Source organism: Neolamprologus brichardi, chromosome 22, assembly GCF_056152115.1.
Source record: "Neolamprologus brichardi isolate AB-2024 chromosome 22, ASM5615211v1, whole genome shotgun sequence".
Taxonomy (NCBI): Eukaryota; Metazoa; Chordata; class Actinopteri; order Cichliformes; family Cichlidae; genus Neolamprologus; species Neolamprologus brichardi.
The window spans coordinates 14,123,646-14,141,223 of record NC_142124.1 but is presented as its reverse complement, the minus strand read 5'-3'; the positions used below and the strand labels follow the sequence as shown (position 1 = coordinate 14,141,223).

The window sequence follows — 17,578 nt, the reverse complement described above, 5'->3', positions numbered from 1 at the left end:
TTAGTGCATATTGCATGGGTAACTTGAATACCTGAACTGCTGCAGAGAGCGTCCATTTTTCAGGGAGGACCTTGCCTATATTAGCAAAACAATGTGATTGCCAAACTGGCTCGCTTTAATTCAGACCATAGAAAACATTAGTTGAATTATAAAGAACCAAAAATAGAACAAAGCCTATATGTAGCACAATTTTGCCTTCAAAATAACAGCAGGAAATTTGTAACCTTTAAGATAGTACTAACACGTTTAATATGTCATTGATTAAATATGAAGTTTAAATTATTTACAAATGAGCTCTTTTGCTTTCGTGCATGCTTATATTCACAAATTTTGATTGCAATGACTAAAATAAATCCCTTTCTCATTTTGACCTGCTGAAGTGAGTGTAAACAAAACACAAAACATCCGGCCTATCTTAGACCGGATCTGTTAGCTGTTACTTAACACTAAGGGTGACAAAAAATCCAAATCACGTCATCAAATTCAATCTCTGGGAACATTTTCTAAGCTTGAACGCCTTTTCATATTTTTTAATGCTTTGCCTGAAGAGATTGAGACAATGGCAGCCGATGAATTTAACCCATCGCGGTGGTGTCGTGTGTCGCTTGGTGCCCCCTGACCTCATAATCAGACAGCATTGTTGTCTCAGTTGTTTTCAGGTTAACTACAGTTGAACAAGTGGGGTTAGTCATTATTTTTTTCACACAAGTGAATGATAACTTACTGATTTCTGAATGCATGATTCCCACCATCAGATATCCATTGTTTTCCTTTCCTCTGTTTGTGTCATACACGAAGGACCTTCCAGTATCATCTTTGTCTCTTTACTTTTCACAGGAGAGGAGTGTCGTCATCCTCACCACAGCAGCTGGGGGGGAAGTTTGTCACTTTAGTCCCCGTTGAACAAATGACGAACTGAGAACCATCTCAACCTCAAGCGTCTCCGCAGCACCCGCTCGTTGAAGGAGTCGACCGCGTTGCCTCGCCACACTGGACAGAGAAATGTGTCTGTGCGTGTCCTCGAGTGCATGACCGCGTCTCAGTGTTTTGTGGCTGCACTTCCTCTCTCACCTTCCGAGAGGCACTTCTGCACTTGACTGACTGCAACATTTGTCTTCATCACAACAAAGCATCATGGGTAGGAAAAAGATTCAGATCCAAAGGATCACCGATGAAAGGAACAAGCAGGTGAGGCTTAATTATTTTATTTGGTTGCTCGTTTAATCTGCTGAAATGAGTCATTGAAGAGACTGCAGATTGAACCTCAGTGCATTTGTCTGTATGTAACACTGTGATACATATCTGATTTTTAAAGCACGCAGCTCCAGCTTGAGCATTAACCTCCAGAGTTAAGGCGTTATTTCAAAATAAGGTTCTCGTTTTTGTTACTTTTGGCTCTGACTCTGCATGTGCTGAGATTTGCGCCCGATCTACAAATTCAAATGTCATATTAAAAGCTTACTTTTCTGCTAAATCCACTAAGAAGGAGGACACTTTTTTCCATATAAATGGAGCAGAGCTGTCAGCCAGTTAATTAAGAGCTTTAATCACCCGTGTGGTCAGGAGTTATGTGCAATTTTCTTAGTTCTCGTGGTTCTAATTGTGACTGCTTTTCTTACTTGCGTCCTTTGTTTTTTCTCAGCAACACATCGTGTTTGCTTCATACGCTCCAGTGCACTTTATCAGTGACATTTGGCGCTTGTTGCCTGTCCCTGCTTTGGTTAGTATGATGATATGTAAAACATGTAAAAAAAAAAAAAAGAGAGAGAGAGATCTGTATGAAAAGAGGAAGGAAAAAATGAGCAATTTCTGAAAAATTTGTTTATTAAAAGTCTCTTCACAAGCTGTTCTGGAGCTTTTGATCACATGACGTGACTTTTATCAGCTGAGGCAGTTTTTCTTGTAATCATAAAGTGACATCTCGGCCAAATTTGTTTAAAAGTTCAGATAAAAAAAACAAACAAATAGTTTAATCAATGAGTTAATAAAACATAGTGTAACCAGTGATAAGCTCACTTACAAGTAAAGTCTGCACATGGTTGCAGATCAGTTTACTGATCCATTTACACTTTTTTTATTATAGGTAAAGCAAACGCACCGGGTCACCCCATTTTTGTTTCCTTTGAAAAATCACTTGTGAAGTGTTCTAAAATACAGCCAATATTAATTTTAATGGTTGACTCAAAAGACGAGAGCCCAGTGAGGCTTTATTTAGAAATCCAGCTGTTTTAGGTATTATACAATACTGTTTTATAATAGTTTTATTCTGTGAGCTGTTTAATCCAAAAATGGTGTTCTCCGGGCAGTACTTTGTGAGGACTGATCTGATCTTAAACAAAAGAACTCCATGTTTTATTGCCAGAAGTGGCGAACGTTGTGTGGTCATAGAAAGGTTCAGCATAAGAACCAAAATGAAACCAAAAACATGCATATTATAACATGATTAGGGCTGTTTACTGCTAGTAGGCACTGGGACAGTTTTACAGGGTCAACATAGCTGTCTAGACGTCACAGATTTCAAATGGCAGTAAGGTCATGATTTTGGGCTGGCCCCGCACAGCTTTGTGATGTTGTTTGGCGTCCACATTCAAGTCCTGCAATGAAAGGTCTCAAGTACTAAATCAGGCTGTACCCCAAAAGCTGCCTTTTCAGCTCCATTTGCTTCCTTTCTCTTCTCACTGCATGAGGCTGCCACTTCACAGTAATGATGGTGCTGGATGAGTGATGAGGTGATTCCTGCCAAACAGAATGCTTTGTATGACAACTGAAAACTTCAGTTTTGTTTTCATCACACCACAGAATATTTTGCCTCATGCTCTCAGGCCTCCACGTGCTTTTTTTTCTTCCTTTGGCAATCTTCAAGCACGCTCATTTTTTCCACAACTGATGCCTCCGAGACATTTTGCTTGAAGACCAAATTTGAAAATCGCTGCATTGATTTGTCTTTTCAGAAGATCGTTTCTGCCAGGTCGGACGGTAGCTGTAATTTGAATTCTGTACTTTTAATTTCTTCTCTCTTTAATCTACAAAAATGTTTTAAGTTCCCATGCCCTCCAGCCCAGACTTTGTGGACATAACAGACCCTGAAACCTTTTCAGATAATGTGTGAAAATGGAGAGGCCAATTTCAGAGGCTGGAATTGGCCAAGGCCAGGGCTAGCCATAGAGTGTAAAAAAGATGGACTGATCTGAAATGTGAAGGCAAAACCCAAGTGCCTTAAACCTGGATTCTTTTTAATGGCCAGCAGGGGGGAGACTCCTGGTTGGAAAAAGATGGGAAAATAGGTTTAGTTTCCCGTTGCTCTGAGATGACTTTATGGCCTAAGACGCTGTTTTCGGGTCATGTTAAAAAGAACATAGAGCTGTTTTTGTTAATTCTGGTTAATATCGGAGTTATCCAGAATGTCAGTCTGATCCACCCCTTGCTTGTTACTTCCTGCTGTCTGTTGGTGTTGCAGCTGCCGGCTACTGTTGCCTGCGTTGGCAAACCTGTCAGTCGAAATGGCCACACCTTTAACTTTACGTTATAACAAAATCTAAAAGGATTGGGGGGGGGGGTTCAAAAAAAAAAAAGAAAATCTGTTAATATAATGTAATAAGTTACAAACAAGCTTTACAGTTTTAAAGGGGATTGTCCTGCTTTTGGAGCCTTTCTAAAGGGGCCACTAGAGGAACTGTAGTTATTAGTACTTAACGTCAGCTCTGTAGGTTACCTCCTTGTTAGGTAAAATGGCCTGTATTTGTATAGCGCTTTACTTGGTCCTAAGGACCCCAAAGTGCTTTACACTATACACAATCATCCACCCATTCACACACTGGTGATGGCAAGCTACATTGTAGCCACAGCCGCCCTGGGGCGCACTGACAGAGGCGAGGTAAAGCTACTTTCACCTGCTCCCTTGTCACATTTAAACACCACATCTCTTCACATCTCTTATTTTTGATCCAGATGCCCTTCCTGATGCAAAAGGGGATTTTTGTCTCTGGCTGGAGTTGAATTAGTGACCTTTCTAAATACAGATATTAAATATAAAACAGGTCACCATGAAGCACAAAAATGACCGAGCATTCAGTTGCACAATCTATGCACTTCAACACTGACCGACTGATTCACAGTCAGTTGGGGAAACAAATAAAAAAATTACGCAATATAGGAAAAAGTTAATGACCTGCAGTATTTATGCCAAAGTGTGCATCTCTAGTTCAACTTAGACCACATCTAATTATAGCAGAAGCAGTGAATAAATGTTAGGCTAAAAATATCAACAAATATCAAAACTGTTTGTAAACATATTCATATTTATCTATCTATCTATCTATATATATATATATATATATATATATATATATATATAGATAGATAGATATATCAGGGAAAAATGATTATTGACTGTTTATTGTTAGCAACCAGTGTCTGAAGGCTATTTATTGTGCTGATAATAATTATAAATAATAAACGTTCACAAAAACAAGGATGCTTCAGTATCGATGCTGAAAACTGACTCACTGTGCTTCATTGATGGCTCTTTATTAATGTTGTTATTGCTGTTGTTGTCACTGGTACACTGTTATTTGTGTGTGCTTTCACCTAATGTGTCTATCTGCTGTGTGAAATGTGTGTTTGTGTTACAGGCAGTTGAAATAGTCACAGACTTACTTTGTCTTTGTAAAGATTTCATTTTATTTTGCAGGCCTAGACCTGTTTGCGTGTGGTGCACAGAAGACCTGTGTAAAGGTCTTTTATAGGAGTTACAGCGTTAATAGTGCTTTAACCCTGAGAAACCTCTGGGATTTTTTTACCCTGCCCTCTGCTGTTTTTACAAATCCTTTCTTCTGTTTTCTTTCAGGTGACATTCACAAAGCGAAAGTTTGGTTTGATGAAGAAAGCCTACGAGCTGAGTGTATTGTGTGACTGCGAGATTGCCCTGATCATCTTCAACCATGCGAACAAGCTGTTCCAGTATGCCAGTACTGACATGGACAAGGTCCTGCTCAAATACACAGAGTACAACGAGCCGCATGAGAGCCGGACCAATGCTGATATCATTGAGGTTAGTCGATGCATCCTCACCATTTGTGCAGAAGTGAGTAAGCTAAGGCCTTGATTAGATTTTAAATAATATGGAAACTGTCAGGGCTGAACTGTTGCACCAACTCTTAAAACATAAAGAGCTGTATAATACTGGCAATATCCCATTTAATCTGTTAAATATGTAGCCATATGCTGCACAAGCGATTTGTTTTTTTTGTGGTCTTTTAGCTGTATTGTCATCATTTTACCAGATTTTGATTTATTTGCTGTTTGCTTTTGTGTTTTTGATGTGACAAAACAAACAAGATTAAAAGCTTAGGCTTCTTGAAAAAGGCTTTGTGACTGTTGTTTTAATGCAGTCTCTGAAGAAAGAATTTGAAGTGTTATCTTATCTTTGTGTGATCAGAGGCAATGTAACCGGCGCACCTCAGCATCATTGTCACACGTCACTGCCTTCATTCAGGGGTGTTATAAAGAAAGTAGTTATAATTAATGGGAATTGTGTTTCTGACTTCACAACCTTGATCAAATAATTTTCAGTGGCAGCTGACTCTCTTCCACCTACATTTTCTGAAACACTTTAAATGATAAACTCATGATTCATACTATGATTGCAGTATCATGTCTTCTCACTTCTAAAGCCCAGTTTTTACATTTACAGACTTTGAGAAAGAAAGGCTTCAACGGCTGTGACAGCCCAGAGCCAGATGGCGAAGACTCGATCGACCAAAGTCCCCTTAATGATGACAAATACCGGAAAACCACAGAGGACCTGGATGTTCTCTTCAAACGCTACGGAGTACGTTTTGTAAACTTCACACTTAAGTCTTCTCTTAATTCATGCAGCATTTTATATATATTGCAGTTTGTTCTGCTTATTGGTCAAACACTTGTCTGTTGTTGTGGTTCTGCTTTGTCTTAAGTACTGACAGGAAACTGCTACTTGTAGGAAGTTCCTCTAACGAGTTGTGTTACACTTTACTGTGACCTTTATAAAAAAATGCAGATTGCTTGATTGGTGTTAGAGATGGCGGTATTATTAAGAGCTTTTGTTTGGGGGTTTTTTTTGGTCATTGTTTTAAAAGCAGTAAATGAGTTAGTCTAACTCATTTACTGCCTTCATATTATTCACAAGCGAGGACTAAAACTCAACACATCTGTAAAACCACTGCTTTTTGGTTTTTCTGGCCATGCATGCCTTCAGTTCTCTTTATTTTTCTGTTGTATGCTGATGATACTCACCTATATTTTGTGCTTAAAGACTCCAATTAAATAATTGTGCTTTTTACAATAATACCATGTTCATTTATAGTCAATAGATCGGAGTTAAGATCATAACATTTGTACACTGTATCAGCTGCATGCCAGGAAATTTGCACACAAAGGGCATTTTGAAGACAAAAGAAAGCAGATAGCACTTGATGTCTTTTATTTAAATGGCAAAAGATTACTTAGCTGTAAATGAAACACTGAAGTACATCAACATGGCTGCTATTGTTGTATGATTTTTAATTTACCACAGATGCATCAGTGGAAGCAAAACAGATAATGAAAAGTTGCAGTAATAACTGTAAATCATTCAGGAACTTTGTGTCATTGCATATTTTCAGGTCCACCAGCTTCATATGAGGGAGTTGATGGTGGTCACTGAATAGTCTGCTAAAAACTGAGAGAGTGGCATAACACTGCTATCTATAACCTGAGATGTCTGTTTATTACCATCAGTAGTAAACTTTGTGAGAGTTCTTAAAATATTTTGTTGGCAAGATAGAAAACTTAAGGCTTCACTGGGTGCCACTTGTTCCTTTCTTTCTCGACCTTGGCACCCACCATTCATCTTACTGCATTTACCCCCATTACTCTACTGGATTTGAACAAATACAACACCGTGTAAGGTGGAACTTCACGTGTTGTTTCATTAGCTGTTCAGGCAGGGTTTTGATGTTATAGCCTCATGGATCGTTAACGCTTTCTCCCCGTAAAGATGACATTTGATGAGCTCCCCTGTACCCGTAATAATGTGTTTGACAGCTCAGTATTTATCAATGAACATGTGGTTTGATGACATTAGAATAGTTTCCAGTGGTAGCTGTATAGGCAGAGCTCACTCTCACTAACTTCTGATGCAAACACAGTCATTTCGTTCTATAAGAAGCCCTCAGATATGAAACCACTCAGTTCAGAAAAGAGCTTCAAAGGTTACTCCTAGTCAGCTTTCAAGGGGTAAAGAGTTAAAGAAAACTGATTAATACCCACCATAACTGCATAAATACCTTCCTATTTCCAAATGACCTCTGCTTTCAAAAATTCTTGAAAATGTGGTTAGTAGGCAGCTCTTAGGGGTAATGAAAGGCAATAATTTCAGTCTGGTCTTAGAAAAAAAGTACAGAAACCACTTTACGTAAAGTTTTTAAGGACATTTTAATGAGTACAGATTTAGGCAACATTACAGTTTGTATTTTACATTTGGTACAGCTAGAGTCACTGTGGACAGTTTTACCTCATTTACTGCACCCTCATGCCATATGGGGTCCCCCAGGGCTCAATCGTTGGACCTATTTTCTTTAGTTTGTGTCTTACCTCCGTAATGCTGATTATTGACATTCGCTTGTCTTATTTAGTACAGAAAAACACAAACATGTAGCTTGCCTGCATTCCTTCCTTGGTGCCATTAAGGACTGGATGACTTCTAATTCCTTAAAACCAAACTGTTATTGGTACTGAACATCTTACTAATATTGTCATGACCCAAAGCAAACTGCTAGAATCTTTTTTTTTGTTTTTTTAGCTTCTCAGTTTCAACTGTTATTTCAAATCTCTCAGTCCAGTCTTTATATGGGTTAGTATATTACAAAGGTCAGATCAGGACTTCTGAATAATACAGCTGAACACCTTATCCACTCTCTGATTTTCTGCTGATTAGATTATTGCAAGTCATTGTATATATTCCTAAATGATGCAGCACTTTTGCATCTACACTTGGTACAAAACTACTCACAAACACGCTGCAAATGCATAACTCCAGTCCTCGCAAAATTACTTTGGCCTCCCATTCAGTGCAAAATTCAAATTAAGATTTTACTGATTACTGTTAATAGAAAGGGGGGCTGCATTCAGTTTTAGCCCAACAAACTTCCTCTTAAAGTTAGCTCAGCACGATCAGTTCCTCGTTTTAAAAAACTTTTAAAAGCCCACACTTGTATATTGACTTTTATATCGTGGTTTTAATGTCATTTTATCTATTTATAATTTTCTAATGCTACTTTTTTGTGAAAGTGAAAGAAATAAAGGTTGTTATTCTGATGTTCATCAAACAGAGAGCAATGACAGGTTTATATTTGCATTTTTTTTACTCTTTGATAATTATATTTTGACTTGTTTTTCTTTACTTTTTAACTTACAATAATAACTTAAACAATAACTTAAAATAATATTTTATAACATTGAAGGACCCACACAAGCCAGTGTGAGTCCTTCAATATTAAAACTTCTCCACTTCACAATATGTCATACGGCAACGGTTTTCAGTCGTCTTTCTTCCACAATGGTGAAATAAGGAAATGCCTGTAGACCCATATTCATATATTATGTGCACCTATTTGGAGCATGACAATACGTCTTAATTTTACCGTATTATAATAAAAATTAAGTATTAGTAGTTTGTTAGTTGAAGCTGTGAAGTACACAACCTGCCAGTTTTACCACTTTTTTTTAATTCCAAAAAAGTAGCGTGAGGCTAAATATAGGTAATGTTCTGATTGTTATAAAGTAGTGCGTTAATGTCGCGCAGTAGGACGGAAAGTGACGTTTTCTTAATTTCGCAGCAGTCAACAGCTCCGCCTCAGACGTTCTCCATGCCGGTCACCGTCCAGGCGTCCAATCAAAGCACACTGCAGTTCAGCAACCCTGGCAGCGCACTGGTAACTACCTCCTATGTAACATCATCGTCGCTCACGGATACCCACCTCCTGTCGCCACAGCAACCGGCTCTTCAGAGAAATACGGTGTCTCCTGGGTTGCCACAGCGACCAGCCAGTGCAGGTGAGCGAGATGAGGAATGGCCTGTAGACCAGCAAAAGACAGTAAACAGTCTTCAGCGCAGGGATTTTTCTGCTTTTACACGAACATGACTTTTTTAAGATGCTCGTGTTTTTTCACAGTTTGATCGAAAACAAAAGAAGTTGTTTAAAAAAAAAAGAAAGATGACAAAAAATTATCCCTGTTTGTACCCCCATAGGATTCATTTTGAATTCTTTGTAAACACAAGTAAACGTTGGCCTTTATTAGTTAATAGCAGAGATAATTACAAAATCAAGCAAGGCGACACTGTCAGACAATCAGAGACTATAGCAGACACTGGCAGCATGCAGCTCCATATCATTATGCATAATAAGCTGCTTCATTCCTCGGGGAGAAATGCATGCCGCTCTCCTCTGGACTAATTTGCTCTGTGTGACATTCGCTACACTTCACTTACACTTTTTTTTTCACGTTTATATTACATTTTAGTTGATTAGTTGATGCATGCAGGGGAGACCTGGAGTTAATATTTATTTAGATTATACTCAATTTAAAGTCCTTTTTTGGATATACTCATACAGTTTGTGTAATGAAATGCATGGTGACATAATGCATGTGCAGCACTGGTTGGAGCTGAAACCTGAGGAGGGAATGAACAACTGTGTATAAGTCCATATTTAAGATAAACCAAAGAAACAAATAGAGTGCATATAGTATACAGTGTATCCATGAGCTGGGGTCTTTTTCAAAGTACAAAAAATTAAAATGTCCACTGTGGTAAAATGTTATGTGAGAACAAAAGGAAGTTCTCTCATATTTTGAGGCTTTTGTTGCATTAGAAATCACTGAGAACTCCATGTTTTACCTTTTCTTCCACTGCCAAACCTTAAAGTGGTGTTCTTGTTCTTAAGTCCCAACATTTCTATTAATTTAAGCTTTTATCAATAGGCGCTCTTCTTGGAGGCGACCTGAATAATTCAAATGGAGGATGTCCAAGTCCAGTCCGTGAGTATTAAAATATCTGAGCGCTATCCTCCACTTATTTGTTGTTTTTCACCACAGATTGTCCTTCTGTTATCCGGTCTGTATTGGGAGTATTCGTTCCTGCTCTCCTCCTCTGCACCGTCTGTGATTGTATCTCACAGGGATCAGGGGAAGCCACCAGTAACAACAGAAATGCATGGGATTCCCAGCACTTCCTGCGGGGAATGCAGTCAGCCTGGCACATGCCTTAGTTCTTTATTTCAAGCCTGCACCAGGAAAACGTTTTCATTTACTTACTTTTTATTGGATTTCTAGATTAAAAATGTCCAATCTTTTATTTATTAGTACTAGAGCACATTTGCCTCAACATATCCAATAATCTGTAACATTAGAGGGCTTTTACTCCTTGGTTCTGTTTGCACGTCTTTGAAAAACTGTTTAACAAAGAAACCTTTGGGAGGATTATGTAAGCCATCGTTGAGGGGGCACACCGTCTGTACCCCGCTGTCTGCTTTCACCTGTTTGATTTTCCTATTGATTTCTGTCCATTCACACCTCCGTCTCCCCGCAGCTAATGGATACACCAGTGCCAGGGCCTCCCCAGGCCTCCTCACCGTTTCCAACGGCAACAGTCTGGGGAAAGTAGTTCCGGCCAAGTCTCCACCCCCACCTCCGAGCCCCCAGATGGTCAACAGCCGCAAGCCAGACCTCCGAGTCATCACCTCACAGGGCGGAAAGAGCCTCATGCAGATGGTGAGCTTAACTAAGCCGAACTTGTGTTGTCTGGGTCGGTTTCTTTAACGCTTCGATCCTTTAACGAGCAGCATAACGCCTCCTGTCTTCACTAAAGTTACTCGCAATGTTGAAGCAAAGACAAACGATGAATCTGAAGGATTATTTCAGGACCACGGGAGGATTATTTTCATTTTTTATCTCAGGAAAGTTTTGTGAGTGAGATGGAAAACCATACAAAACTCTGGGAGTTCATATTGATGTGTTGAATGAAATTCAAGAATTACACTGAAGATAAACAGTCTGTTATAGAGGAATGCTTGCCATCAGTTTTGTGCTTTAGTAAAGACCTGGGGGAAGAGTTTTTGTGCTCAACTCTTCTCATTATTTAGTCTAGGAAAGTGAGTAAAGTCGTGTTGAATCAGCCTACTCCCACCGACACACCGATGAGATTTCTCTCCTCTCTTTTCCTGAACCAAGCGTGCACCCACGTTTCTTGGAGGCATGTTCAGCAGTGTCTGTGCTAACAAAAAGCAGTCTTGGTTTCATCGAGGACTCAAAGTTCATTTCAACAGCGAGGTCCATTTATTAGCTGTCCTTGAGCTTTCCCTCCGATCACACAATATTTCTCTGCACAGTGGACCCGCCACATAATTAAGATGTACACGTTTTCATTTTTTTTAAGACTTGAACCACCAGGTCAAATCTGAGGAAAAAAGGCGACTTTGGCTCAGAATAAGATGTATATGTAAATATATTGGGTATCAGAGGATTACAGTAATGTAATGAATGTGATGGGCAGTATATCATGGTTACTTTTCCCATGAGTACCCTCGTGGCTCAACTAGGCATTGTATAATCCTGACAAATTTTAGAGTAAAGTAACATAAACGTGGTCTTAAGAACTTAAAAATAAGGGGACTGTACTTCTATAAGTTTTTAAAAACATTTCACCTTCTTCAGATCCAAAACCAAAAAAGTGGAGAGTCTCAGACATTTTAAAACCTTGCGTGCTTGTCCCTCAGGTGGTCATTGACCCACTATTGATCATGAGCGTCACCACATGACCCAGGGCATGAAAAAAGGCATGGGTCATTACCACCAGAGATTTCAGGTGAATCCACCATGAAACCGATAGGTTCTCCGTCCAAAGTGTTGAACTGAACTGAAGAAGCCTCTTGGATGAGAGGCACATCTTCAAAAAAACCCTTAAATAAGTACAATTGCCTTATTTTCAAGCTTTAAGACTACCCTGCCCTGGATGACTGAAAACCTACACAGCCACAAGATAAACATGCACGAACCGCTGGTGTTTTAAGAGCAGAAAGCAGCCTCTGCTACCCAGTAGTATTAAAGATTTTTTGCTGCTGTACTACTTCACATTTCCTGCAGCTTTTCCTGTTTTTTCTTAGCTCGGTACAAAGTGATAAATATGTTGACACGGTAACGGCTGAGGACGATTGTGTGAGCTCCAGATTAGTGAGATCAGTCATTACATTTCTAATGACTGTAGGCAGGCAGAGTGATGGCACCGCCGCACATTTCATAATCAGACTGCAAGTATGTCATTGTTAAGCAAGCCACCAGTGAAGTAGCTGCCAGACTACAGTAAGTAGTTTTATTGTTGTTCCATATATATTTTTTAATTACCCCAGAGTTGTAACCCTCTCTGTTACCACCCTTTGCAGACAGAGGATGAGCTGGAATTGGTAAACGAGGTGATTTCCCCCACGTCAGTCACTCGCATGAGTCGATGGCACATTAATAGCATGGATGCAGTTCTCTTATAGGAGTTTCACATTGTTCTGGTCTTGCTCCACTCACATTTCTTGGGATGGTCTTTCAGTTTGTGGTTCCCACCTGACTGCATGTGGTTCAGGGCTCATGGATGTGTTGTTCCAGCATTTCTTTAGTCGTGGGCTCATAAACTTGTCAGTGATCTAGAAATACTCAAGTGATTCAGACCTTCACATGAATCAGTTTTGTTTCAGCAGAAGTGTCATACTGTAATGTGCTCCTGTAAGTTTTTGAACCAGGTCCATTTACTTCATCATACGACGCCACTTTAAAAGCATGGATGTCTTCTCGAGGCACCACGGAGCATGCTCCCTGCTCACTGACACTCACACCGACTCATTCCACCATCCTCCAAAAACTGTGTCAAGTACAGATGTTTAAGAACTAACTGGCATTACATTAAAGGCATTTCCTCTGTCACGTATGCATATTTAGCTCTAAAACACTAGGATTTAAACATTTTAGGATTGTGCACCTCTGTATTTATGGTGTTACTATAACAAATTGATTAATGATTAAGATGAAATAAAGCTAATTAGCTATGTTTTTGTGAGGCGATGGCTTCGGCTTTTTAAATAGGACAATTTTGTGTTGAGATTTGTTGAAAACAAGCTATTATTCCACTGTTTTCTGACTATTCATGGGCAGGATTATTATTTGAGACAAAAAAAATGTTTTAGCAACATTTTACATTCATTGAATATTTGTGAGACAGAAAAAATACTTATCCCACTTTTAATAATACTGGGGGGAAGAAAACATTGTATTTTCTTGTTATTCTAAAAAAAATCTGCCTTTGATTTAAGCTGAGTTTACACAGAGAGAGATGATGGTTGCTGCTGATGGTGGTGGTGGCTGCTGCCGTTCCCCCCTCTTTCACAATTCCTCCCAAAGTTGACAGGCAAGATTCTCATTTTCCAGAGAAGAGTGATTAATTTTCATCGCTCTCACCTCGCTGCTCCTCCTCACTTCTTCACAAAGGCAGATAATTGAATCCGGCTCCTCTCTCCGGTCTGTCTCTTCTCTCTCTCTGTGTAAATCCAGCGTTACAGTCATAACTCTGTCCGAATGTTTCCTCTCCGGATGATGAGCCTCAGCGTGGAGAAGAGTAATTCCAGACCTGAATTACTGCGTCTTTGGCCTTTTATTCGCAAACCTTTTATTATTTCCTTCTGTTAAAAACCTCCATCTGCTTTTATCTGTGATATAATTCAGCTCAACCTGACTCTGGAGGGTTGTGTTTCTTCACAGATTTGTGTCTTTCAGCGAGTGTACATAATAATAAAACCTCAGGGCAGCAGTTCCACAGATTTAGCAGTGTGACTGTGGCACCTGTGTTGGAGAAACACTGAATATCTTGTCATGTAAATGGGTGACTGGATGTGCAAACACTCATCTCCGTGGCTCCTATAAAACTGAGTGATAGAAACATAAACAGGATGCTTTACCACAGCGCACTGTAAACCTTTACTGACATCCACTGGAGAATCATGAGATGAGCTCTGCGTTGAGGCAAACAGGATCAGCTTCACGATAGCTGCAGATAACGTCACCCGTTTGTAGTTTATTATAGTGAGACTGGAGAGTTTATTCTGAAATTTACCATTTAAAATTACAACACACTGTATGCACAGTAGATGATATTGAAATTGAAATGGGAGATTTTATTTCCTGTTAAATGTTTATGCCATTTTTTTAAATAGAAAGGCCAAAAACACAGTGAGCAACTGTATGTATGAATACGATGGTAAACTGAATGAAGAAATCAAAGAGCCAATTTGGCTGCAAGACCCTGTGATGTACTTTTATCACTTTTGACCTTTTTAAATCAAACAAAATCTTGATTCAGTGAACTGAAGCAGTCTTGTAATGGAGAATGGGCCAAAATTCCTCCACAATCATTTGAGAAACTGATAAAGTCATACAGAAAACTATTAGTTCAAGCTATTCCTGCTAGAAGCGACTGAATCATGGGGTGTACTTATTTTATCACAGAACTGTATTGACTCCTATTTAAACTTTTTCACATCACTGTGGATGTTTATATCCAGATAAGCCATATTAAACTTAAATAGTGATTGTATAATTTTTATTGAACATATTTGTATAGGTTTTTACATAAAAACAAAGAGCACCAAATAGAACAGTAAAAAAAAAATGAGATGAGATAGATCCAAATTTTGCTAAAATATTTTTAATTAATCTGTTTTTTTTTTTAAAATGCATTGATAAAATATTGAATTTCTACAGAGTCTGTGTCTCGTCACAGTCGATCTGCTTGGGAGGATTTACTTTCACATAATCTTTTATCTAGTTAATTGATCTGGTTTACATTTTGGTAATTATCATTAATATTCGTGGAAGCTTAATTTGAATAAAATGTGGCAACTGAGGGTTGAACAATGTGCCTTTAATGTAATTCTATAAATCACCGAGAACAATGAAAGTGTTTTTGATGCATGTCATCAAGAACGTCCCGACAGTAAATCCACATTTAACTCCGAGATTTACTCCATGTGGAACGCCATTATGAATCCAGCCATGTGCACATCGTCATTCCCAGCATGTCAGAGTGTACATTAAACAAAAAATAAGTCTTGACTCCTTTGGGTCACATGTGGAAGTGTTGATCCTTTCTGTCCTGCTCTCACTAACATGCTGTGGTCCTCTTTGGCAGAACGCCCAGCGGCTGGCAGCTGGAGCTCAAACTCTCACCACACCAGTGGTCTCTGTAGCCACACCGAGCCTCCTGGCACAGGGGCTGCCCTTCTCCGCCATGCCTACGGCGTACAACACAGGTGAACTCAACACGAGAGCTTTGGCAGCAGCAATATCCTTTTTAGATGAGAGTTTAATAATTAAATAACAAGTTTATTTAATTATAAATTAAATAAACTTGCAATTAAATAACAAGTTTATTTAATTATTCACCCTGATAGCTTAAAGAAGAAATCTATTTTGAATTCCTGCTGTGACCTTTGCCCCTTCTCAGAGTACCAGCTGACCAGTGCGGACATCACTGCTCTACACGCTCTGGCGTCACCAGGAGGCTTGCTGCCCACTGGCGTGTCCACATGGCAGCAGCAGCAGACAGTTTCCCAGCCAAGTCAGCAGCAGCAACAGCAAACACAGCAGCAGCTTAACTTAGCATCACTCAGCAACTTGGTGTAAGTCTGCTCTTCATCTTCATCTTCAGCAGTTGAACCTGCACTCAGGTCCAAAGACAGTGGCAGCTGAGATGTTCCTGTGATGCCTCTCTAACCCTTTTAATGCTGATGTACTGAATCTACAGACTCTCCCATTTAGCTTGCATGATATCCATACCATGACCTTTATATGCAAGCAATCCACATCCTTTTTTTAAGCGATCTGGTCTCTCACCAGCATCTCACCATCTCAGCCTTCTCATAACATCAGTCTGAACACTGTTCGGCTTTTTCTGGGTTGATTAAAAAAAAACACATTACGTGGAATGAAGAAGTGGTTTTATTGCCTCACAGTGGAAACAAAATGACGCAATTATCAGATAATTATTATTATTGAAACCCTTTATCACCCACACGGTTCTCAGTCAACTAAAGCTCCCCTGAATAACCTTGTTAGGCATCGTGTTTATGTACGCTCAACTGACTAGTAAACATCAGGCGGCTCGCTTGGCTGAAAAGGCACTACTTTTCCTGTTAAAGTGAATCTTTTACTGGAAGTCATGCTCCTGTCATTGGCTGTTATTGGCTGCAAACCACTGAATAAGTCTCTTTGTTTGCCCCTGTTGCGTACAACTTTCCCTGAGCCATGCTGAGACACAAATAAAGAAAAAATACCACAGCATCAAAAACAAATATGATGAAGCCGCTTCCAGCTACACTGAAAGCTACACAAATTCTTTATATTGGAAGAAGAATACAGGTCACTGCATCTTTAAACTGTGTGCACAGTGAAATGTAGTACAATGTCTACAATGTCTTACGTAAATAATTATAAATGGGATTGTGTGTTTTACTTCCTACAGAGACAGAGTGCAACCTTTCATTCTGCAAAATATCTTTATAAAGGCCAAAAATATAGAATTTCATTATGTCAAAGGAATCTTTAAGGCTATTGTCTAGTTAGCTGTGGCGAGTTATTGTTAGCAAACTTCTGTGACATTTTATGCTGTCCAAGATGAAAGCTGATCAGTGTGAAAGAATCAGGATAATATCCTCAATCGTGGCTACAAAACTGTGATTGTGCGTTGTACAGGGGTAAAAGTTCAACAGTTTTGTAAGCAAAGATAGCGTAAGACAAACTTAGGATGACCCTGCTGCCACAGCCTTTATCTACTCACATGCTTATCAACCAGACAGCACCAAACAAACTTAAATCGAATATAAGGAAGTGAAACTTAGTTGCCTCAGAAGCAAAGTGACACAACCTCAGATGATTTGCACCAAACTTGGAACAGAAAAAAAAGGTTAGAAATGAAATCTATTTGAAGTTTGGCAGCAGAAAGTTGTTTGTATGATCTATCATCCAGCTGTTATCAGAGCCAACAGCCATTTGTCTTCATCCCAGTTCAGCATTAACCTCGTAGAGTCTACATTCATCAGACTTGTTCTACCCAAATTGATTAAATCCAGGATTCATAGCGAGGTGTACATTCACCTTTTAAAGATGCTAAAACTGTCGAGTGTGTGTAGGCATTTCATTGCAGACATAACGTTACAGCCTTCTGAGTTACCCACAGTTTACAAACTGTCACAATCCTTTAGCTTCATTTAAAAATCATAGTGATGACAAAGTGATGTTTAGATATTTAACCAATCAGCGACAAAGTGGTGTTGGTGTACAGACAGTGGGTTAGAGCTGCGTTAAATCTGAGCTGTGGCAACATTGTGACTCCAAACCTTTCTGATACCCTCCGTAGTAGCTTCCCTAAAAAATATAACTACACATCACTCTGATGTCACATACGTAGGCTAAATGAAGATTGACTGTTGATGTTATGCAGTTTTTACAGTCTTAGTCTGGGTTACTG

General features: G+C 39.2%; 1 protein-coding gene across 5 annotated transcripts in view; it reads left to right on the top strand.

The window, feature by feature from the left end:
• The window catches only part of LOC102780198 (myocyte-specific enhancer factor 2D homolog), a 32,310-nt gene that overhangs the window by 6,886 nt on the left and 7,846 nt on the right, over window positions 1–17,578 (top strand). For 3 of the 5 annotated variants that reach the window (XM_006787952.3, XM_006787951.3, XM_006787949.3), the window contains exons 2-10: window positions 838–1,188; window positions 4,847–5,050; window positions 5,693–5,830; window positions 8,856–9,072; window positions 10,000–10,056; window positions 10,607–10,788; window positions 12,456–12,485; window positions 15,242–15,362; window positions 15,557–15,731. In XM_006787952.3, coding sequence (XP_006788015.1) covers window positions 1,135–1,188; window positions 4,847–5,050; window positions 5,693–5,830; window positions 8,856–9,072; window positions 10,000–10,056; window positions 10,607–10,788; window positions 12,456–12,485; window positions 15,242–15,362; window positions 15,557–15,731 — 1,178 coding nt within the window. In that variant the 5' untranslated portion in view covers window positions 838–1,134. The remainder of the gene's footprint in view (window positions 1–837; window positions 1,189–4,846; window positions 5,051–5,692; window positions 5,831–8,855; window positions 9,073–9,999; window positions 10,057–10,606; window positions 10,789–12,455; window positions 12,486–15,241; window positions 15,363–15,556; window positions 15,732–17,578) is intronic. The other 2 variants (XM_006787953.3, XM_006787950.3) reach the window with 1 other exon arrangement.